At 45.1% G+C, this 23,814-nt stretch overlaps 1 protein-coding gene across 11 annotated transcripts in view; it reads right to left on the reverse strand.

Moving 5' to 3' along the window:
• Positions 1-23,814, reverse strand: part of FAM184A (family with sequence similarity 184 member A) — a 184,815-nt gene that overhangs the window by 126,846 nt on the left and 34,155 nt on the right. For all 11 annotated transcript variants that reach the window (XR_332068.4, XR_012902649.1, XR_332069.3 and 8 more), the window contains exon 2: positions 3,676-4,530. Coding sequence is in view for 8 of the 11 variants with exons in the window: in XM_006123068.4 (XP_006123130.2) it covers positions 3,676-4,530 (855 nt within the window). In the remaining 3 variants the exon portion in view is untranslated. The remainder of the gene's footprint in view (positions 1-3,675; positions 4,531-23,814) is intronic.

Genomic DNA, 23,814 nt, shown 5'->3' on the forward strand with positions numbered 1-23,814 from the left:
ATGGTTTGTACAACATCACACAGTGTTTAAAAACAGTTCATATGGAGAAACACTCTCATAGGGAGAATCTGGTAATGTCCCAATAAATTCTATTCTCTGGGTGGGATCCAGAGTAGATTTCTATGTTTATTAAAAGACCCAAATGGGTAAAAACGACTCAAGTAAGGTCTGTCATGATCATTGTATGTTGTCAGGAAGACCTCTTGATTAAGCAATTGTTGAAGTATGGGAATACGGTGACTTCCTAGTTTCTGAGGAAGGCTGTGACTATGACTAGGATCTTGAAGCTGTGCGGTGCTATCAATAATCCAAAATGGAGGACATGATACTGGTAATGTTCTTTGCCCACCATGAACCTGAGGAACCTTGTCTGAGCTGGGTATATTGTTATATGAAAGTATACATCTTGAAGGTTGTGGGTTGAGAATCAGTCCCCCTCATCCAGTGCCAGGATGATGGTTCCTGTTACCATCCTGAATGTACTGAGCTTCCTGAGATCTAAGATTGGCCTCTACCCCATCTTTCTCAAAATGAGAAAACAGTTGGAATAGAACCCTCTTCTGTTAGCCTTCTTTGCTCTGTGGTCCCTAAACTGAGTAGTTTTGGAGCTTTTGCTTGTAGAAGAGGCTCATGAGAGGGGTCCCTGAAGAGAGATGGGAAAGGGGGTATGGACAGGAAGGGATGGTACAGCCAATTCTTATTATTTCAAGGTCCATAGTGCTGAGATTGGTGGTAAAAGGGCCTCAAATGATGATGGAACACATGGATGGTACGCACCAGATGTAGGGGGTGGTCACTCATGCCCTCAACAAACCTTCAAACTTGTGGTTTGGGAGCAGCAGATTGGGGCACTGATACCTGGGTGTGCTGTGCCCTTCTACTCAGCCAGTGCTTGGGCCCATTGTCAAATGGCCTCTGAGGCTGCTTTTGGTAGGAGGTATCTTTTGTCCTCTGATATGGGGTGTACCACCTCCTCTTATTGGACAGCATGAACATTTCAAGTGTCCGGAGGGTTGTGTGCAAACCTTTCATTGAGTGGATTACCTCATCTATTTTGTCCGTGAAAAATTGAGCCCTATCAAAGGGCAGGTCCTCCACTTTGGTTTGCTGTTCCCTGGGAACACCAGATACTGCAGCCAACTCAGCATATGACAATCACTATTGCAGCCGATCAGGCCACCTTATTGGCTACATTCATTAATGCTTGGAGTGCTGTAGGGCAATGGATTGGCCCTCTTTCATGATGGACTGCAGTTGTAGCCTCTTTTCTTCTGATAAGTCATTGAGCAGCTCCTGAAGCCTAGTGTAATTAGAATAATCATAATTAACCAGGAGGGCTGTGTAGTTAGAGGTCCTAAACTGGTGCGTAGCCAATGAAAAAGCTTTCCTCCCTAAAATATCAAGTCTTTTGTGCTCCTTGTCCTGAGGTGTAGATTTGTACTATGGTTGACTAGATTGGTGATGAACAAAATCAACAACCAATGAGTTTGGCTGGGGATGGAGAGAAGATAAAAATCCATGTCCTTCGTTGGGATAAAGTATTTTCTATTGAGGATTGAGTAGTCTGCGGGGGAGACTTTGCTGGGGTACACGTTGGAGTAGCCGCAGTTAAGTGACGAGATCAGTGCCGATGAAATGGTTAAGGATGGTATTGGGCCCATGGTTCCCAGGGAGGCCACTGAGGTTGGTATTGCTGAGCTGGGTATGGCCATGGGTGACTGACCCAAGGGTATTGAGGCAGATGGTACCATGGTCTGTGCTTGCTTAAGTGTCAAGAGCTCACTGAAGCCGTTGACGACCAGTGCTGGGAGGAAAAACGGCTGTCCTTTCCAGTGTCAGGTCCCGTACCTGGAGATGACAGCGTAGGGGAGAATGAAATATTCTCAAAGGGACACTGGTACGGGGTAGGTTTCTGAATCCTAGGGGAATGTGGAAGCATCTTATCCATTGGCACCAGTGAGGAGGGCAGCAGCAACAGTGATGCTCGGTGCCAGAGCTCTGATTCATTCTGTTTAAGCTTTGGTGCCTGCGGTGCTGAGGAATGCTTGAGTGCTGCTGGGCACCAAGACTCTTGGATCTTTGTGGGTGCCAGCGTAGTCAGTAACAGAGCGGTGTCCATTCTTTTCAGTTCCAGCTCAACACCTTTTGGCAGTGCCATCTTTTGTTTATGAGCCATGCAGGATATTGATGACACTGGCGAGCATGGAGCACGTGAAGTGAATGGCATGGTTGGCAAGGAGTGTGCCATAGAGGCCTGGGACTTATGGGAATCGCAATTGGGCAACGAGTTAGCCCTTTTTCTTGGTGTTACAGGTTCTGAGGGGGCTGTTATCTCTTCAGCTGCCAGAAGGCAAGATTTCTGCGAGAGCAGGTTTTTAAGCCTCATCTCTTGGTCCTTTCTGGCCCTGGCAGTCATACTTTGACAATGTGGGTATTTATGCGCCACATAACATTCACCTAAGCACTTTATATACACAAGGCATGCCCGTCTGAGGCGGGCATCAAGTATCTGCAGGAGTTGCATTTTTTAACGTCAGGAGAACCTGGCATTATGCTGAACTAGGGTGAAGACCTTGAAGCAGGGAAACAAGGTGGAAAAAATGGGGAGTCATTTTTTTTTTTAAACAGTAACTAAATAACTACTAACACTAAACCGAGTAAAACTATGAACAACTAACTAAATTTTCCTATCTTTTCTCATTTGAGGAGAGCACTCCATCTTCTACCAAGGATGGTAAAAAAAGAATTAAGGGACACTCAGCTAACTGACGAAAACAGTGTGAGATGGCTGCTGCACATGCACGGCATGGGAAGGCACCATTACACTAAAAATCTCCAAACGCCAGTGAGAGAACACACCGACAGCTGAGTGGAGCACCCACAAGGACACCACTCAAAGGAAAACCTTCTCTTATCAGAAGCACAAGGATTTACAATAAATAAATAAAAATACTAGGAAGTGTATGGTTTGATTCATGTTGACGTCTGTATTTACTTTAGGGACCAATTTCAGGTGGAGACAGAGAGAGACTCTCTCTCTTTGAAAAATGGTATACAGTGGATATGCCATGAATGTTCCCAACTGATACAACAGCAATTATATATTTGGATATAAATCTGACAATTATCATCAGGAAATGGGAACTTAAGCGGGTGGCTAATGCTTGAAAGGGAGATCTGGTGAGAAATGAAAGGATGAGACTGAGATTTCACTGTGGTGTTAGTCTGACCACTAGCAAGCAAGTTATAACAAATCTCTTCCAGAATCTAGCTGAGTAAAAACAATATAGCCCTCAACTGGAGGATGAAAGGTGCTGATTTATACAGTTGACTGTCTCCAGCTACTCTGGTCTGACAGCAGTGCTGTCACCACCACTACCGCAGAAGTAAGGATAGCAGCTCTGCAACACTCTCCACAATAACCTTGTGACCCCTTCAGCATCACAACCCCTTTTTGTGTGTCAGGATCCCTATAATCACAGCACACTGAAACCTCATATTTAAATATCTGACATCATGACATTTATTATTTTTACAATCTTATGACCACTAAAATGACCATTATGGACAGGGACTTTGTTAGAGCCCTATGCTAACGATTGCCACTGATTTCATATGGCTAGTTTTCTGCTAAACACACTGGAACTTAAAAGAATGATGTGCTGTCAATCTCACCTGAACCATGTTTTCTGCTGTATTGAGTGCTATCTGAAGCTTTTGGCATTTCTCTCGCAGACTGCCTGCTTCATCCTGTACCATCTGCAAGTCATTCTTCAGTTTCCCAAGGTTCTTCCGTAAAACAGCCTCTTGACTTTGAAACTCTCTTCTTAGCTCCACTTCTTTTTCTTTGCAGGCATGCAGGCTTTCAGCTGTAAAGAGCTGAGATCTTTTCAAGGCATCAAGTTCATGTTCATAAAAAGACTGAGCTTTGCTGAGTTTGCCTTCATACTCCTCAATGAGTTTTTTCCTCTCCAGTCTTAGCTCTTCAGTTTTGCTGTTTAAATCTTCCAGTTCCAGCCTATGCAACTCCTCCAGCTTCTCTTGCCCCTTACTTAAAGTAGCATTGTGATTCTGCTGAGTTTTCAGAAGTTCTTGGATTTCCAGTCTGTGTGCTGCTTTCAAGTCTTCCAGAGCTGAGTGTTTGTCTCTCTCAAACTGGACTTGCAATTGTACAAAGCTTCGTAGCCTCTCCTCAAACTTCTTTCTAATTTCTTCTACTTCTCTTGACATAGTTACTACACGCTGCACATGCTGGGCTTCTGCACAAAGCTGCATATCTTCTACTCTATCTTTGTAAGCTTCAAATTCTGTCAAAGCTTGATGTTTCATCTTTTTATGATCTTCTAATGACTCTTCCAAAACCTGGATCTTTCTCTTAAGATCCATTTCTTCAGCAACTTTACTCTTATACTGTAAAATCTTTTCCCTTGTTTCTGTAAGAATTTGCTGGATTTCTTCTTCATGATCATCCTTGAGGGCTTGAATAGCGGCTTCATGTTCATCATTCTTGGTATTTAAAGCATATATTACCTGCAAGTTTAAAACAGAATTTTATTAAGTAAGGTATATTCATGACTTATTGCTAAATCAAAAAATAATCTCCAAACATTTTGACATGCAGTCACAAACAAACAATCATACAGGTTCATGACCCAAATTAAGCAGCATACATTTTTACGAATGAGACTTCACAGGCCTTATGTACCAAATATCACAGTCATTTTATTCTTTTGAGTAAAACAGTATTGTTGTGCTTCTGGTACTGCCATTCTGCTGGTGAATAATCATATGGCATCTTACGCAAGTTTTGCAGAAAGGAAAAAATGATCTACATACCTCAGAATACCCAAATATTAATATAAAAGATTGCAATGTGTGTAAGAATTTTTCTGCTGGAGAGTAATGTATATCATAAACATAAGAGCTGAATGGTAAATGGAATCTCTGTTCTTGTAAGATGTCAAGATTTTGAAAAACAAGCTGTCCTGTATCAGGTTGAAAAGTCAACATTTTTCACAGGACTGAAATTCCAAAATATTTCATTTAGGACACACCAAATATGTTGCTGTCCGGCTCCTTGCAAGCTCCCTCCTAGGGAGCTGATGGGTTCTAGAGACTTGCCAGCTACACAAGTTTTGAGAGTTGCCTAGCCGGCAAACCAAAAAGGCAGCATACCACGTAGGGAGCCAGCCAGGCTAACAGAATGCCAGGAAGGCTGGCCTTTCTGGTTTCCATCATAAGTTTTGATAGAATTGAAGCATTTTTATGGAGCATTTCAATTCTTTTGTATCAGTATTTTCTAACAGAAAAGTGTCATTCACTCCCAAACCTACAGAATGTAGCTGCATAAGGGACATTGAAGAAATATGGTTGGAAGAGTTAAGAGGCACTAAAAGAAGCAGCAAAAAGGACAAAGATCCGCAATGTAGAAACTTTTTTCTTTCTAAGTAACCATTATAAGAAAAATCTTAAAAATGAATCAAGTGGATTCCAGAGGCCTAGGAAAAGGCAGGGACTTGTGCAAATTAATACTCCTGGGGGATTCTGTGTTACTGCATGCATAATTAATGAAATGCACATTTTTAAATTTTTTGCACAGATAAAAGGCTTCTACTGAAAAAAAATACTACAAGTCTGCCTTTTGCCCACCAGCAGGCACTGGGGCAATAGAACACAGCGCCACTCACAGCAAGTTAGCTGTGTCTAGATTACATCCCTCTTTTGAAAGAGGAATGTAAATTAGGCACTTAGAAATTGCAAATGAAGCCGGGATTTGAATTTCCTGTGCTTCATTTGCATAATCACATGATGGCACTCTTTCAAAAAAAGCACTCTTTCCAAAGTAAAACCGCGGTCTAGATACGGTTCTTTCTAAAAGGGAAGGCTTTTTCAAAAAAATCCTGTAAACCTTAGGGAAGAAAAGACCCTACCTTCTACCCAGCACCTGTTGAGCCAGGGTAGGAGACACAGGGGTTATGAAGAGGGAGACAACATGGGATCGCTGGCGGAGCAGATGGAATTCATAAGGGCTAGTGGGGGAGGACAGACTGGGACAGGGGCTGAATGGGAGTGGAGGCACAGTGGGGAGGGACTGCAGAGCTACAGGGAAGAATGGGAGTGGCTGAGAGAGGGCCCAGAGATAAATGGAGATGGGGGTAAGGAGTGCAAGGGCAAATGGGGATGAGAGAAGTGGTGGTCTGAGTGGGGATGGAGGACACATGTGCCTGGCTGAATAGGAGAGGCTAGGTTCAGCCAGGGTCTGCATGGGGGAAGCTCCCCAACAGTTCCACCCCCAAAAAACTTCTGTTCCCCACCTTCCTTACAAACCCTTTAAGTTCACACTCTGGCTCCTTTCCTGCAATTACTTCCTTCTCCCTCAGCTCCTCTGTTATGACAGACTCCACCCAGCCTTTGCACTGTTTCTGGGAGGTGTAGGAAATATGGTTCTTTATTGAATTACCACAGTTCTATATTAATATTCTTAGCAAGGAATCTATTTGTGAAAAAAACATTTTCTGAATCTTTTTTATCTGCATTGTTACAGACATACTTGCTGGCAGATATTTAGAAAAATTTCTAAATTAATTGACACTGGTGTGATTTTGTTTTATTTGTCAAAATAAAAATATGCAGAATTTGAAAATACAATGCACAGACTTTTTTGTTTTGGTACAGAATTCCTCCTTCTCTTCACCTGTGCAGAAAGAACTTAAAGCAGCCCAAGTCCATACTCTACTTCAGGGTTAAGGAAGGGCTAGGATGGACTCAGAATACTTCCAGTCAAAGAACAGAGAGGACTTCCTTTCTGGATTGACGCAACCATGTGCAATTGTGGAGCCCTGCCAAATGAAAGCTCTAGCCAGCTCTACATACGTAGGTTCATTGTATGGACTTCTGTAATATAGGGAAAAGTCCTTTGAATTCTAAAAATTTAAAGGCTTTATTGACATAATTTAAAAAAAACCACCAAAAAAAAAAATCACCATTTCACCATCAATATGTAATCATCATCCAGATCAATTTCAGTTCCATTCAAAACAAAAGAGGAGAAAAGCAGTGTCAAATAAAATGGGCGTAAGGAGGAGAATGAAGGAAAATGTTCTCAAGATTTTATTTGAGATAACAAGAAAGTTGTTTTTAAAAGGACAATTATTTCAGGTCTTTTCAACTCATTTCTAGTTAATTTTTAAACAGATATTTCCACGTGATTTATTGATGAATTTCAAAAGAAGAGAATACTTTCAAGGTCTAAATGCTTTTTCATATTAAACTGTTAATATTGTTCTGTAAGCAAGCAGAGCTCCTATGTTAGGAAAGAAATTAGATTAATAATCTTTCCTTCTAGTATCTAAAACAGACAATAGGTATACAAGTCCTGCCGATTTTGAATAAAATTATAAATATGACAGCAATGCTACACATAGGTTCTAAAGGTCAAATTACCTTAGCTGACATATGGCTATATCCAGCATTTTAAGTCAAAAGCTTCTATTTCTGTCTCCCAGCATATATGCCGTTTCCTGTTGAATGTCTTAATTTCTGCCCCCAAACATGCATACTAAACAAATTCTTTATATCTACCCTGTTGCTGAGAAATCCCTAATCCCTGAGGGCCTCTGCCATATTCAGCAAGTTGGTTTCCCTATAACTGGTGCTTCATATCGGTCTTTTCTATTCAGATTGTATGGAAGTTCCTGGGAGTAGAGACTAGTATGCAACTCATACATCTTTGTGAACAACTTCAGCTCTAACTGCAAAACCTCTCCTGCAGTGATGGGTAAGAGCTCATCAGGGTAAGCTGCTGATGGACCACCAGACAGGTTATTTACCTAGTGTCCACAGGCATGGTTGCCAAAGGCTCCCATTGGCTGTGGTTCACTATTCTAAGCCAAAGGGAAGCTGCAGGAAGCAGCACAGGCCACTGGGACTCTTGCATATATCAGGCACTGCCACACCAACGTCCTCTTAGTTCCTTCTTGCTGACAACTGACATAGGCAGGACATAATCGAATGGGCATGAACAACACATCTCAACGAACAATAATTATGAAAGGTAAGGAACTATTTTTTCTTCTTTGAGCGCTTGCTCATGTTGATTACATTCCAGATGGCTCACAATCAGAATCCCTGGAGGTGGGCTTAGAGTTCAGTCTTGAAGATTGGAGGATTGCTCTGCTGAAACCAGCATCATCTCGAGCTTGCTGGGTCATTGCAGTGTGAAGTGACGACCAGGTAAGGGTCCAACAAATTTTTTGAACTGGCATCTGAGCAAGAAAGGCTGTTGAGGATGCCTGTACCCTAGTTTAGTGACCCATCATGATTGCCAGCAAAAACATCTTTGCCAGCTCATAACAGTAGCGACTGCAGGCTGTGATCCACAATGATATTATCTGGGCAGACACTGGGCATTCCCATTCATCCTATCTAGAAGAGCAACAAACAACTGTGTAGACTTATGGAATGGCTTTGTTCTTTCCATGCAGAAGGCCATGGCCTGTCAGACATCCAACATACTCAACCTGCATTTCTCATCTGTTGCATGAAGCCTTTGACAAAGAACCAGCAAGTCTATGCCTTGATGAGTATGGAACTGGTAATGACTTTGGATAGAAAAGGCTTGTGCAGATGCAGTCAGACCATGTCCTTATAGAAGATCATGTAAGGAGCTTCTGATGTGAGCGCCCTAATCTTGGAACCCTGACAAGCTGAATTTATAGTGACTAAGAAGGAGACCTTCGACCAGAGAAGTAGGAAGGAGAAGGAAGGAGAGGGGCTCAAAAGGTCATACCCATGAGCCTTGACAACACAAGATTCAGGTTCTAATGGGATACCAGGTCCTGCACATGTGGGTCAAGACACCCCAGTCCTTTCAAGAACCACGCCATCATGGATGGGCAAAGACTGTTCTGAGATGAAATAGACATTGGACAGCCAAAATGACAGCCAGGTATACCCTGTCTGAAGATAGTGACAGGCCCTGGCTGCTTAAGGTACAGTAAATACTCCAGGACATCTTGCAGCAGGACCTTTTCCACACAAAAGTGATGAGCCAAGGCCCAACAGATGACCCACTTCCATGTTGCAGATTGGTAGCTCTAGTGGAGGGTTTTCTGCTTCCCAGCAGGACCTACTGGTCATCAGTTGTTCATCCCCACTTAGCCATGCAGCAGCCAGGATGTCAAGTGCAGCATCACCAGGTTTTGGTTCAGCAGATCACCTGGGTCTGAGGTCCCAGAACCATGGCTAAGAGACAGCTGCAGAGGGGTTACTGCTGACAAACTCGCCAGTTCTGATGAGGCAAAGTTGGGGCTATAAGGATGACCATGGCTTGGTCTTGATTCACCTTTAGCAGGACCTTGTAGATGGCACCAGCAGGAAAGTGTACATCAGTGCTCCCAAATATGGAATCAGAAAGGCATCTGTGATGGATAGGAGCAGCACTGGCCAGCACCTAGTGACTAAGGGGTCAAACTCAGGTAGCTAGCAAGGGTGTTGGCATGGGGCCAGACGTACCAATCAGGATACTGAAATCTGAATTAGATATAAATATCTGGTCTGCTCTTCATTTGTGGGGAATTTCTATGAAAAGGGATGGGGAGAGCAGATGCAGGGATCAGAATTACCATGCCTGTAGGAAATATTGGACGTGAGAGTCAACTGGACTTTGAAGTACAGATCAGCATGTATCATGAGCAGAGGGAAAGTATATCTAGTTGTGATCTGGATATTTTTTTTATTTTGGATGTTTGGTTTAAGCTTCTCTGTGTGAATCTCTCTCTCCCTCATTCACTATCTAAGAGTTCTTCCCAAAGACTTTCTCTGTGTTTTAATTTGTTTTACTTAGCTGCTCTATACAACTAGCAACCAAGTATGCTTTATCAAGTATATCTTTTGTGTGTTAATAAAAATCACTTCAAGGTGATTATTTGATTTGTGTGTCCTGGAAAATAACAGGGGATCTGTGTGTGTGTGTGTGTGTGTGTGTGTGTGTGTGTGTGTGTGTGTGTGTGTGTGTGTGTGTGTGTGTGTGTGTGTGTGTGTGTGCGCGCGCGCATCTGTATGTATGTATTTGCTTGCCTAAGACTAGGCAGTCAGCTAACAGAGACTGCAGCTAGTTTCGCTCTTCTTTTTTCAAGCTCTTTAGGGCAAAAGAGCTTGGGGTACCCCCGGGGAAGTAATTCAAGTGTTCCGTCCTGGTTTTTAGGGTGAAATAACTTGATGGGGTGGCAGTTTTTTTCTTCTTCTTTTTCTTTCCCAGAGCCAGTGCATCTGTGACTCTGGGGAGGTTTTTTTTTTTTTTTTTAAGAAGAGCCTACAGAGGCAAGGTATTTAAGGTCTTTGCGGTCCCTCACCTGCTGCACTTAGGCTACGTCTAGTCTACACGCCTTTTTTGAAAGAGGCTTTTACAAAAGATACTTTCGAAAAAGCCTCTTTTGAAAAAACGTCTAGACTGCATTACACAGATCGAAAAAATCGATCCACTTTTCAAAAAAGCATCTAGACTGCTGGATGGTCTTTCAGCAAAAAAGGAACCTGGAACTGCTATAGGGCAAGGGGGCAGCCTTTACTTCCCGGTGCTGCTGCATGCCCTTTGCAGAGACATGTGCTTAAAGGGATTCCCCTGAACAGCCTGCTTCTGGGTTGCCTACCTCCTAGAGAGAAAGCAAAGCTGCTGCAGTTCTTGCTCTGGTTGCCCTGCTTTCTTGGACACCACAGCAGTTTCTTTTCTGTTTTTTTTTTTCTTTTCTGCTTTTCACTGTGTTTTTGGCCATGGAGCCTGAGCTACCCCTGGGCAGACGATGGCCCCATGCTGCCATACTGCAGCTTCTGCTGCATCTTCATGACTCTGTCATAAATCTCCTGCCCCATGTGGACCCAGACCATACCTTCGAGACCTTTGTCCAGGATGCAGGAGCTCTGTCCTTGCCCCCAAACTATTTTGGGGACAGGCGGATTTGGAGGCATGAGAGGAGTTCGGACTGGTGGGACCAGCTCGTCATGGAGCTCTGGGATGATGACCAGTAGCTCCACAACTTCCGAATGCAGAAGGCCACATTCCAGGAGCTGTGTGCCTGGCTCGCTCCTACTCTAACACCAGGACACCCACCTGCAGCCCGCCATCCCCCTGCAGAAGCGGATCACGATCACCTTTTGGAAGCTGGCCACCCCCAACAGCTACCGCTCCGTGGGACACTGGTTTGGCATGGGGAGTCCTACTGTCAGGGCCATTTTGATGGAGGTAAGTCACTTTCAGGGGACAGGCCCTGCTTAGCGTGAGGGTTAAGAAGGGGGACTGCCAGGCAAGGGCAAGAGGGAGTGGGGGATGGAGTGGCACTTGGAGGCAGCTTCTCGGCCAACACTGCACTGATGCAGGGGAGGGGGGCATCGTGACAAGGGGAGGAGTGGATGGGGGGGGTCTCCTCCCAAGCTCTAAGGTAACCTGTCTAACTCCCTGGTTTCTGTCTATTTGTCTCTTGCTGAAGGTGGTGAGGGCTATCAGTGTGGAGCTGCTGAAGAAGCTCGTCCATCTCAGGGACCTGGACAACATCCTTGTCAGGTTTTCTGCCCTTGGCTTCCTGAACTGTGGAGGAGCCCTCGATGGGACACACATCCCAATCCGCGCACTGCCCCATCGAGCAGCCCAATTTATAAACAGGAAGGGCTACTATTCCATGGTGCTGCAGGCCCTGGTTGACCAGTGGGGACATTTTAATGACATCTGTGTCGGGTGGTCGGGGTGGGCACATGATGCCCGTGTATTCCACAACTCTTACCTGTATTGCAGGTTACAGGCAGGAACATTTTTCCCCCAGCAGCACTTCATGCTCGGGGACGTGCAGATGCCGGTGTGCACAGTGGCCAACACAGCCTACCCCCTGATGCTGGGTTCATGAAGCCCTACACTGGCCTCCTGGATGCAAGCAATGAGCTTTTCAACGTGCATCTTGGCCAGGCTCGCATCCAGGTGGAATGCACGTTTGGCCATCTGAAACGGAGGTTCCGTTGCGTCCTCTCATGCCTGGAGATGGGCGAATGCAACATCCCGGAGGTGGTGGCTGCATGTTGTGCCCTCCATAACCTGGTGGAGAGGAAAGGGGAGGCCTTCCTGCCGGGGTGGGCGGACAGGTGCTGATGGCAAGGAGAGGCCATTTAAGCAGCCCCGGAGAGCTGCCATCCGCCAGGCTCACCAGGATGGTGTCTGAATAAAAGAGGCCCTGAGGGAGAGATTCTCAGAAGCAGCGCACAGACTCTCCCCAGGGCCTCCCCCATGGAGGGTTTGGCCTGGCCCACCCCTACCTTTCCCTCCACAACCCTCACTCTCTTCCCATAAATACATACACACCCGGTTTTCTTTGTTTTTTTATTAGAAACACTAGCAGTACAGAAAATGTGCTAACTGTGTATAAACCACCTTTCTCTTGTTACTGTTCAGCTGTTTATAAACAAAGTAAACCTGTCACTCAAAAATAAAGATTTCGTAACTGAAACGTCCTTTAATTGCGGTGGTAGGGGGCTGAAGACCTGGAGGGGGCCGCTGCTTCTCTGATCACAGGGTCCTGCCACCTTTCTGCGACCTGGCACTGCTCAGCATGTAAAGGCTGGACTGTCCGCCAGGGCTTCTTCCTGGAGGACTTTTTTCCCCTGAAAGAACAGGCTCCCCGCATCCACACACAACTTTTTTTGATAGATCTCTGTCGAAAAAGGCGTTCTCCCTCATAAAACCAGGTTTACCACCGTTGACAAAACCGCTGCATTCTTTCGATGTACTGTCGACAGAACGTGGTGGCAATCTAGAAGCAGGTACAGTTTGTTTGGGGTTCAAAAAAGGCCACTTTTTTGAAGAAAAAAAAAAAAAAAACCTGTGGTCTAGACACACCCTCAGAGTGCCAGAGTAAGGAACAGCAAGGCAACATTGTCTGTCAGGACCTATACCACCTTGCCTTTCAGGAGGGACAAGAAAGCCTGGCAGCCCACACAAACCATTTTGAGTTCTCTGACATGGCTATGAAGACCTAAGTCATGTTTGAACCAGTGGCCCAAGGTACTGAGTTAAAAGAAAAAGCTGCTGGCTGCCCATCAGTCGAAACTGGCTCTCCGAATGACCATCAGTCGAAACTGGCAGTCGACACTGAGACAGCAAAGGACCAGCAATGTCTGATATACCATGGTCTGGGCATAGCACTTGAGAGTTCCACTGATGACCCTACAGATAGTACTAGGCAAAAATCTCTGACATGGGAGTGTGCACACCTAGAATGGAATCAACGTGAGCAAGCACTCAAAGGAGAAGGCATTACTGCCTTATCTGCCAGTTCTGGAGTAAACTAGTGCAACTCTGTGACCCGCTGAGACCACCTGATGTATCTGAAGTGAAAAGTTACACATCAGTCCCTTCTTAAAGCAAGTTTTCTGGTTAGAATCCAAGTCAGTAACTTTTTTTTAATCCCTCCCTACTCCTCTTCACAATATTTTAGCGCTTAAAGTACTTGTAGATATGCATTAGATGCAGGGCTTAAATTCAGCCAAAGCTATCTGGATCAGAGCTACAGTAAATATTTTCAAACTTGCAGTGCTAATGCCCCAAACTCCAGCACTCCCACTGGGATAATGCCCAGTGCCCCAACTATAGAGCTAAAGACCCAAATGCTCCTTCCCCAGAGAGACACCCAGAGCCCTGCAAGGCAGAAGCCCCTATCTCCAACACAGGGCAAAGCCCCAAGCTCTCTCCACTCCCAGCTCAACATATGAAACCTGAAATCCCAAGCCACCTCACCCCAACTGTGCCCTGGAGTATTTTTAGCATATGAAGAGCCACCATAGTAGGCTCCAGGAAATAATCTGAGAATTTAAGCCCTAAGCAGAGGTTTCCATGGCAGGGTTCGGCAACCTATGGCTCACAAGCCAAATATGGCTCAATAGGCAGCCCCAGCTCAGCCCCCACTTGCTGCTCCAAGCCAACACTGGTGCTACAGCATCTTGCTTTCTCTCCCTCCCTCCCCCCCCCGACTCGAATGCCAGTGCAGCTTCCTGCAGAGAGGGGCTGGGGGAGAAGGCCCCAAGGAACAAACAGGCTAGACATGGCTCAGCACAAGAGCGCTTTCCTGCCGTTCCTCCCACCTCTTCCTCCCCCACATGTGGGGGAAACCAGGAACCAAACATGTCTCCCTGCATACTGACATTTCCTTCCCTCAGACCACACTTCATGCAGCCTCCTCTACCAACTCTTTCCAGAGGCTTCCTGCCAGTGAATGGGAGCAGCTGGAGGGGAGGCATATTACACAGTGCCTGCCACACAATGCAAAAACAAGTGTCTCCTCTCCCTCATGCCCAGACACACATACCACTCATCACCCCCAGCCAGACATTCTCTGCCCCAAACCCCTGGTCAAAATCCCCCCTGCCACCTAGCCAGACATCTCCTTCCCCCATCCTTCTGGCCATCACCACCCTTGCCCTCAGCCCCCTGTCCAAAATCTTCCCTGCTCCCTGGGCAGACCTCCTGTCGTCTGCCCCCTGGCCAGACACCCCTCACCAGGCAGCCAGCCTACAACCTGTTCCTGCCCCCTGGCCAGGCAGCTTGCCCCTTGGCTAGACCTCACACCCTCATCCCTTCCTAAACCCAGTCTCCTTCTCAGTTCCTGCACTCCCATCCCTACCCCACTCACTGGCAGCCCTGTCCCACACACTTAATGCCTCATTTTTGGCCCTAACACACAGGCTAGGGGGCTCCACAATATCCACTAAACATGGAACACAGAAGAATAAATCTGGCCTAAGGCCTTGAACCTCAGTTGTCCCTACCCCTCACCCCACTATGGGGCTGGAGCACCAGGAGAGTGAGGTGTTTCAGTTGGGAGTCACATCAATGAGTGTTGGGTTTTTTTTTGTTTTGTTTTGTTTTGTTTTGTTTTTACTTCTCACCTGTGTGGTCCCCAACTGATTTTTGTCTGTGGGTCAGTGGCCCCCAACCCAAAAAAGGTTCCCAACTCCTACCATAAAGATAATGTTGAAACCTTGTGTGTTGGATATAATATTTTAGTTTATTTAAAAATGAAACCTGACCAACAAGCCCCAATTTGGGCCCACACCTCATCTGTCTGCAGCATCATAACACTCCTGCACCATCTCACACACCAACCCTAAGGCCATCATATACCTGAATCCCCTGACCTCAGTCCCCCATATCCCCACATTTCCAGACTTCTGCACCCCCCACATCCCCAGGCCCCTGCCAATTATTCCAAAATAAAGCTGTTGTGTAGACATAGCCATACCGTTCCGTAAAATCTGGCCCTTCATATTGTCAGTTTTCTGAAAAATCTTGTTAGCAATATGAAAAGATAATATCCTACAATTTTAGATTCCATTACATCAAGTCAAATTGAAACAAATTCAATGTAAAACCTCATTTTCACAAATAATTACAGTATTTTGTATGCCCTTTAGTTTGCTCTTTAATGGCCAAACACAGACAAAAATGCAGAACCTTCGTTGCTGCCCTACACGCCAGCGGGTGTAATAGGCATTAACTTAGTTTGCTCTTTATGTAGTACACTACCTCCTTTGCCTAAAGGACTGCTTTCCCTCTTCTTCTTCTTCTTTTTTTTTTAATTTTAAGCTCCAGTGAAAAAGGAAATACTGAGTTGTTGTTCTTGGCTACATTATTAAAAAAACAAATCTAAAACCAAAACACCTCTAGCAATGGATTTATTTTTTTCTATTTAACATGAAATATGTACTAGGTAATGTTATTAAAGAAATTCATTAGAATTTATTCAAGCCAGGGTCACTATCAAATTTCTGTCACCACCTAACGTTCCACGCTTTCTGAGAAACGTTAAGACCAGTTTTTTTTTTTTTTTTTTTTTTTGGTGCTCTCTCCAATCAGTCCTTTGCGGATAGTTTCTGCTGAACATCTATACTAAATACAGTCTAACAGGCATTTAAGTTTTGTGATACCTCCTTGAGAACAAAAAGTTTTATGAATTAGTAACTTAGGTACTACACGACAGAAAAGATTGAAGCTGCCGCTGTTGATTTTCCAAGGTTCGAATTAGTGGGTCTAGTGAAGACCCGGTAATTTGAACTGAGAGGGGCACGCTGGTTGATGCCTGTAGTCCTATGTTCCATGAGGAGTAAGGGAAGTGGAAGAGAGAGTATTCTCCCTTCGACTTCCTGCAGTGTGGGCAGCACCAATAGTTGAGTTGCGATACTTCAATTTCAGCTACACATTTAACATAGATGAAGTTGTGTATCTCAATTTGACCTCATCCCATAGTGTAGATATACTCTTAGAAATTAGTATACTAAATCAGAAAAACTCCTTTATTTTGTGATTTTATCTTCCATAGTATTGTGCTGTTAATCAACATGGGTGATGGGCACTAAATAAAAATATATCAACAGAACCCTCAGGACTCTGTTTCTCCCCACTATTCATACCTTTAGTTGCTGCAAGCAGTATAAATCTTTCTTCAAAGCTGACCAAAGGCAAAATTATAGTTTCTACAAGAAACTAACTGGCTGTTTATGATAAGGCAGGGGATAATTGAACATAATACCTTTAATTTATTAAAATACCTGCTGAACAACTATCATCTTGACTGCTTTACTTATAACCACTTCTCCTTCCCTTTGCCAATTTGTAGGATAAAGACCTAAAAGTTAAACATGTTTAAGTGTCTGAAGTCAATAAGACTGAGACAAAGAGACCTCTCATGCTTACAGCTAAGCACATGCATCATTTTAGGTTCTGAGCTTTCGACTGTAGTATCTTCAGCTATCTCTACACTAGGGAATTATTTCACAACAGCTATTTTGAAATAAGCTATTCCTCCTCACAAGCAGCAGTTATTTCAAAACAACGGGCTTGGTAGTGTGGACACTCACCTTGTTATTTTGAAATAAGACATTTAAAAGTCCTTTGAAGCAAAGACCATGACTTGGAAAACCCCGGTCAGAGGTAGATGCTGTGGGAGACCAATTAAAAAACAAAACAACTATATGTACCAAATCAATTTAGAAGAGAGCAGATAGAGTTTGCCCCAAAATAAAGCTTCTGCCACCCCTAATCTATCTATAGTAGACAGAAAATTATACCACAAATGACGAGGGTTGGAATGGGAACTGTAATGCAAAGTAAATCAAGCAAAATAAGACTATAAAAAAATAGAAAACATGTGAACTATAAAGCTGAATGTTCCAGCACAGACTTTCCTTAACTATTAAGAGTTTTATGAGTTACTTCAGACCAAATATAGCCAGCAAAAAGCTTTTCAGTAATTAAAATCTCTCTTAAAAACAACAAGCAGTCCTGTGGCATTTTAGAAACTAATACATTATATCATGAGCTTTCGGGGGGGGGGGGGGGGGGGGGGGGAGGAGAGAGAGGAGGAAGACAATTATTTCATCAGAGTTGGAGTGGAAATTATAGATCCAGGGTGTGTGTGTGTGTGTGTGTGTGTGTGTGTGTGTGTGTGTGTGTGTGTGTGTGTGTGTGTGTGTGTGTGTGTGTGTGTGTGTGTGTGTGTGTGTGTGTGTGTGTGTGTGTATATATATATATATATATATAACAGCAAAATCAGTTACCTGTCAATTGTAGGACCAATATTAATGAAGCTAAATGAATCAGGCTGGATGAGTCCCATTTATAGCTTTGATGTGGAAATTTGAATATCAAAGATGGGGAAAATTGCCTTTGTAGTGCATTAAGCAGTTAAATTGGGCTTGAATAAAGATAATAACAGTGTTGAACTTGTACATGAATTCCAGTTCAGAAGTCCCTGTCTGTAATTAGGTGATAAAATTCCTTTGTAGAAGAATACTTTTAAAATCTGTTATTGAATGTTCAGGGAGATTAATGCTCTCCTTAAAGTGTAGGGCAAGGGAGGGGGTGGAAAGCAGCTCTGCAGGATCCGATGCTGTGGGGAGCTAGCTTAAAAGCCAGCTCCCCACGAACACTGGTTCTTTACCATTGCCTCTGGACTTAATTGGTTAATCATGTAGTCAACTAGTATCCCTAGTCCATGGCATCCCTAGTCCATATAGATTTTTCCCCTACCAGTATTACTAAAGTGGCATGCTCACAGCAAGATGCATGCTGACTGCACAGAACACTGGATGCAAAGGGAGCGCATGGCTTTCAGTCAATCAAAGCATTGCTATGGTTCAATTGGCATAGCCTATAAATTCTAAGTATGCAATCGCAATTAGCAAAACTACCCTAACCCAGAAGCCTGTCTTATTTACAACTATCTTACCCTCCACTGAGATGGAGGGTTACTCACACGGCCCACTCACTAACCAAGGTTGCCCTTCACAGTTATAAACACAATCATGGGCATGTCTACATTGCCTTGCAGTTTGAACTGTGTGTATGTGAACTGTAGCACACACCAGTGCATTGCACTGAAACTCCTCCATTTGAAAGTTGCAGACATGAACTTGAAAATTTATCTATACCACTTATACGCAAATGTTCATAAAGTCCATCTGAGTATGAACATCAATTTTTAAAGTAATTCACGGTACTCACAATTCTAGCAAAGTAGTCAGACTATGAATACTCTTTAATACTGATCAAGTCTCCTAAATTCATATAACTGTCCTGAAATAACATATTTCTTAAAAAGTTCCCCACGGTTTACTGGGAGTTAGAATAGATTATTTAAAAAATTGCGGAAGCGTTAATACGCTGATAATTTCTAAAGGTGTTTTATTGTACTGACATTTTGGGATCTGCCACTGAATGATGAAAAGGTAAAAATTCTTCATTACAGGAAACAGGAAAAAAGTCTGTTTGTGATCTTTTAAGGATAAGTCTCTTCTTAATAATGCTAAAATAATATATGACATGCCACACTACCCTGTAAATAGCCTTATCCTTTCTTTCTCATAAGCATTTACCCCTATTGTATCAAGAACACAATTTAAGTTAAAACTAAGAACTGATCACCAAGTTTCTGCTCTTTTTATATGATTATGGCTCCCATAATCTCTCAGGGTACGTCTACACTACAGCGTTAATTCGAGTTAACTATTTCGAATTAAGTTAATTCGAATCAGGCTCTCTCCACAGGCTCTGCAGTGCTGAATGCTTTGGAAGGGACCTCACAAGGAAGAAACCGGAAAGGAACACCATCTACTGGAAGGCATAGGAAGTGTAGTCCTAGGGATGGGGGTTCCACAGCCACCACCCCCAAAAGAAAATGATGGGTGGTGGTGGTCGGGGACTCCCTCCTAAAAGGGACTGAGTCATCCATCTGCCGTCCGGACCTGGAATCTCGAGAGATGTGCTGCTTACTGGGAGCTCACATTCAGGATGTGACTGAGAGGCTTACCAAACTGATCAAACCTTCGGATCGCTACCCCTTCCTGCTTCTCCACATGGGAACTAACGATACGGCCAAGAATGACCTTGAGCGGGTTACTGCGGATTACGTAGCGCTGGGAAGAAGGATCCAAGAATTCGGAGCGCAAGTGGTGTTCTCATCCATCCTCCCTGTTGAAGGGAAAGGACTGGGCAGGGATCGTCAAATTGAGGACGTAAATGCGTGGTTGCACAGGTGGTGTCGCAGAAAGGGCTTTGGTTTCTTTGACCATGGGACTCTGTTCCGGGCACAAGGATTGTTAGGAAGAGATGGGATCCACCTAACGAAGAGAGGAAGGAGCATCTTCGCGGGCAGGCTTGCAAACCTAGTGAGGAGGGCTTTGAACTAGGTTCGTCGGGGCACAGTGACCAAAACCCTGAGGGGAGTGGGAAAATCAGATACCGGGAAGAAATGCAGAGAGGAACGAGCAAGAAAGGAGGACCCCTGATTCGAATGGAGAAGATAGGGCGATCAACTGGTTACCTGAGGTGTTTGTACACTAATGCGAGAAGCCTGGGCAACAAACAGGAAGAACTGGAGGCCCTGGCCCAGTCCAAGAAATATGATTTAATTCGGATAACAGAGACTTGGTGGGATGACTCACATGACTGGAGCGCTGTCATGGAAGGGTATAGACTGTTCAGGAAGAACAGGCAGCGGAGAAAAGGAGGAGGAGTTGCACTATATGTAAGCGCACTATGATTGCTCTGAACTCCAGTATAAAGAGGGAGAAAAGCCTGTTGAGAGTCTACGGGTTAAGTTTAAAGGAGCAAACAACAGCACTGATGTTGTGGTTGATGTCTGCTACAAGCCATCGAATCAGGTGGATGAGGTAGACGAGGCTTTCTTCGGACAACTGAGAGAAGCTTTCAGATCACAGGCCCTGGTTCTCGTGGGGGACTTTAATCACCCTGACATCTCTTGGGAAACCAATACGGCAATACACAGGCAATCCAGGAAGTTTTTGGAGAATGTTGGGGATAGCTTCTTGACACAAGTGCTGAAGGATCCGACCAAGGGCCGTGCACAGCTTGACCTTCTGCTCACAAGCAGGGAGGAACTAATAGGGGAAGTAGAGGTGGGTGACAACCTGGGAAACAGTGATCATGGGATGGTAGATTTCAGGATCCTGACCAAAGGAAGAAAAGAGAATAGTAAAATACACACCTTGGACTTCAAAAAAGAAGATTTTGACTCCCTCCGAGATCTGATGGGCAGAATCCCCTGGGATGCTAATATGAAGGGGAAAGGAGTCCAGAACAGCTGGCAGTATTATAAAGAAGCCTTATTGAAAGGAACAGAAAGAAACCATCCCCGATGCGTAGCAAGAGAGGCGAACATGGTAGGAGACCGGATTGGTTTACAGGGCAAATCCTTGGTAAACTTAAGCACAAAAAGGAAGTTTACAAAAAGTGGAAACTTGGACAAATGACCAGGGAGGGGTTTAAATGTATAGTTCGAGAATGCCGGGGGGTTATCAGGAAAGCGAAAGCGCAAATGGAACTGCAACTGGCTAAGCATGTGAAGGATAACAAGAAAGGTTTCCACGTCATCTTAACAAGAAGAAGGTGATCAGAGAGGGTTTGGGGCCCCTTCTGGATGAAGGAGGTAACCTAGTGACAGATGATGTGAGGAAAGCTGAGTACTCAATGCTTTCTTTGCCTCTGTATTCATGGACAAGGTGGGCTCCCAGACTAATTCGCTAAGTGACGCAAGATGGGATGAAGATGGACAGCCCATGGTGGGTAAAGAACAGGTTAGGAACTATTTACAAAAGCTAAACGTACACAAATCCATGGGTCCGGATTTAATGCATCTGAGGGCACTAAGGGAGTTGGCAAATGTCACTGAGGAACCTTTGGCCATTATCTTTGAAAAGTCATGGAGATCGGGAGAAATTCCGGATGATTGGAAAAAAGCAAATGTAGTGCCCATCTTCAAAAAAAGAGAAGGATGATCCAGGGAACTATAGGCCAGTCAGTCTTATCTCAGTTCCTGGAAAACTCATGGAAGGGATCCTTAAGGAATCCATTTTGAGGCACTTCGAAGAGAGAAAAGTGATTAGGAATAGTCAGCATGGAGTCACAAAGGGAAAGTCATGCCTGACCAATCTGATTAGCTTCTATGATGAAGTAACTGGCTCTTTGGACATGGGAAAGACAGTGGATGTGATATACCTTGACTTTAGCAAGCCTTTTGATACGGTCTCCCACAATATTCTTCCCAGCAAGTTAAGGGAATGTGGATTGGATAAATGGACAGTAAGATGGATAGAAAGATGGCTAGAAGGCCGGGCCCAGCGGATAGTGATCAATGGCTCGATGTCAGGATGGCGGTTGGTTTCTAGCGGAGTACCCCAAGGTTCGGTTCTAAGACCGGTTTTGTTCAATATCTTTATTAGTGACCTGGATGAGGGGATGGATTGTACCCTCAGCAAGTTTGCAGAAGACACTAAGCTAGGGGGAGAGGTAGATACGCTTGAGGTCAGAGATAAGGTCCACAGGGACTTAGACAAATTGGAGGATTGGGCCACAAGAAATCTGATGAGGTTCAACAAGGACAAGTGCAGAGTCCTGCACTTGGGACGGAAGAATCCCAAGCATTGTTACAAGCTCGGGACCAACCAGTTAAGTAGTAGTTCTGCAGAAAAGGACCTGGGGTTTACAGTGGATGAGAAGCTGCATATGAGTCAATAGTGTGCCCTTGTAGCCAAGGAGGCTAATGGCATATTAGATTGCATTAAGAGGAGCATTGCCAGAAGATCCACAGATGTTGTTATTCCCCTTTATTCGGCTTTGGTGAGGCCACATCTAGAGTATTGTGTCCAGTTCTGGGCCCCCCGCTACAAAAAGGAGGTGGACGCATTGGAGAGAGTCCAGCAGAGGGCAACCAAAATGTTCAGGGGGCCGGAACATATGACTTATGAGGAGAGGCTGAGGGAACTGGGTCTATTTAGTCTGCAGAAGAGAAGAGTGAGGGGGGATTTGATAGCAGCCTTCAACTTCCTGAAGGGAGGTTGCAAAGAGGATGGAGAGAGGCTGTTCTCAGTAGCGACAGATGGCAGAACAAAAAGCAATGGTCTCAAGTTGTGGTGGGAGAGGTCCAGGTTGGATATTAGGAAAAACTATTTCTCTAGGAGGATAGTGAAGCACTGGAATGGGTTACCTAGGGAAGTAGTGGAGTCTCCATCCCTAGAGGTGTTTAAGTCTCGGCCTGACAAAGCCCTGGCCGGATTGATTTAGTTGGGATTTGTCCTGCCTAGAGCAGAGGGCTGGACTTGATGACCTTCTGAGGTCTCTTCCAGCTCTATGATTCTATGAATTAACACATCTATACACAACAACTATTTTGAAATAGCGTTTTGCTATTTTGAAATAGCACGTTCACACTGAGTGGACCCTGAACCGAAGTTAAGGCTGTCCGGAACCAGTGCCGGCAGGACATCAGGTTAGGACTCAGTGTGTGGAGCTGCTGCCTGAGGCTAACTGAGCTCCGTGCTTAAAGGGACCTTACCCCCACCTCGGACAGACAGTTCTCAGGGTTCCCCGCTTGCTTGTCCACCTCGATGACAGAGACAGCAAAGCAGTCCTGTCTTGGGAGTGCCCTGAGTGACCGCACTCGGGACACCACAGCACTCGGCCATATGGAGCCAGAGCTGCCCCAGGGCATGCCAGTGCGTCTCATGGGGTCGTTGCCATCAGCCCAGCTGCACTTGCTACAGGCTACCATCCGAGAGGTCCATCGGGGGCTTTCAGGATCCAAGAGGCCCTGCGGGAGAGTGTCCACCCTGAGGAGCCCTCAGAGCCACCACGGTCCTCCCCACCGGGGGCTCATACCCCATTCCTCCCTCACATCCTTCCACTTACCCCTCTCTAGCCCCCCCTTCCTGATGTCAAATAAAAGACACATATGTTCAAAAAATAGAAACTGGGTTTATTGAACAAAACTGGGGTGGGGGGGAGAGATGAACCTCTGGGGAGACTAGGAAAAGGAGATGGGAGAGGGGAAGAGAGAGGGGAGGGGGAAATCTGGGAGGAGGGAGCTGCAAAGGGGAAGCAAGGGGAAGAAGGGGGAGGGGAAGCTCAGGGCGCAGGGTTGGGGGTCTCACGGGACCAACTTGATTGCCATGCAAACCTGCTCCTGGGTTCGCATGTGGCCTTTGGTGGCTAGGCTGGCAGCTATCCTGCCATAGACAGCCGCATTCCTCCATCTAGTGCGGAGATCATGGACACGGGGGCATCCCCCCCCAAACCTGAATAAGGTCCATGATCTCCACCCTGGACCAGGAAGGTGCCCGCCTTCTCCAGCCCTGTCAGGCTCCTGGGAGCTGGCAGACTGCTCCTGAGGAGTGGTGGAGGGCTGGCTGCCAGTGGCTTGCTGGCTCATGTTTTGGGGCCACTAGGTCAGGGGCCCCGATAACCACTGCTGGCTCTGGGCTGGCAAG

The sequence above is a fragment of the Pelodiscus sinensis genome, chromosome 3, assembly GCF_049634645.1.
Source record: "Pelodiscus sinensis isolate JC-2024 chromosome 3, ASM4963464v1, whole genome shotgun sequence".
Taxonomy (NCBI): domain Eukaryota; kingdom Metazoa; phylum Chordata; order Testudines; family Trionychidae; genus Pelodiscus; species Pelodiscus sinensis.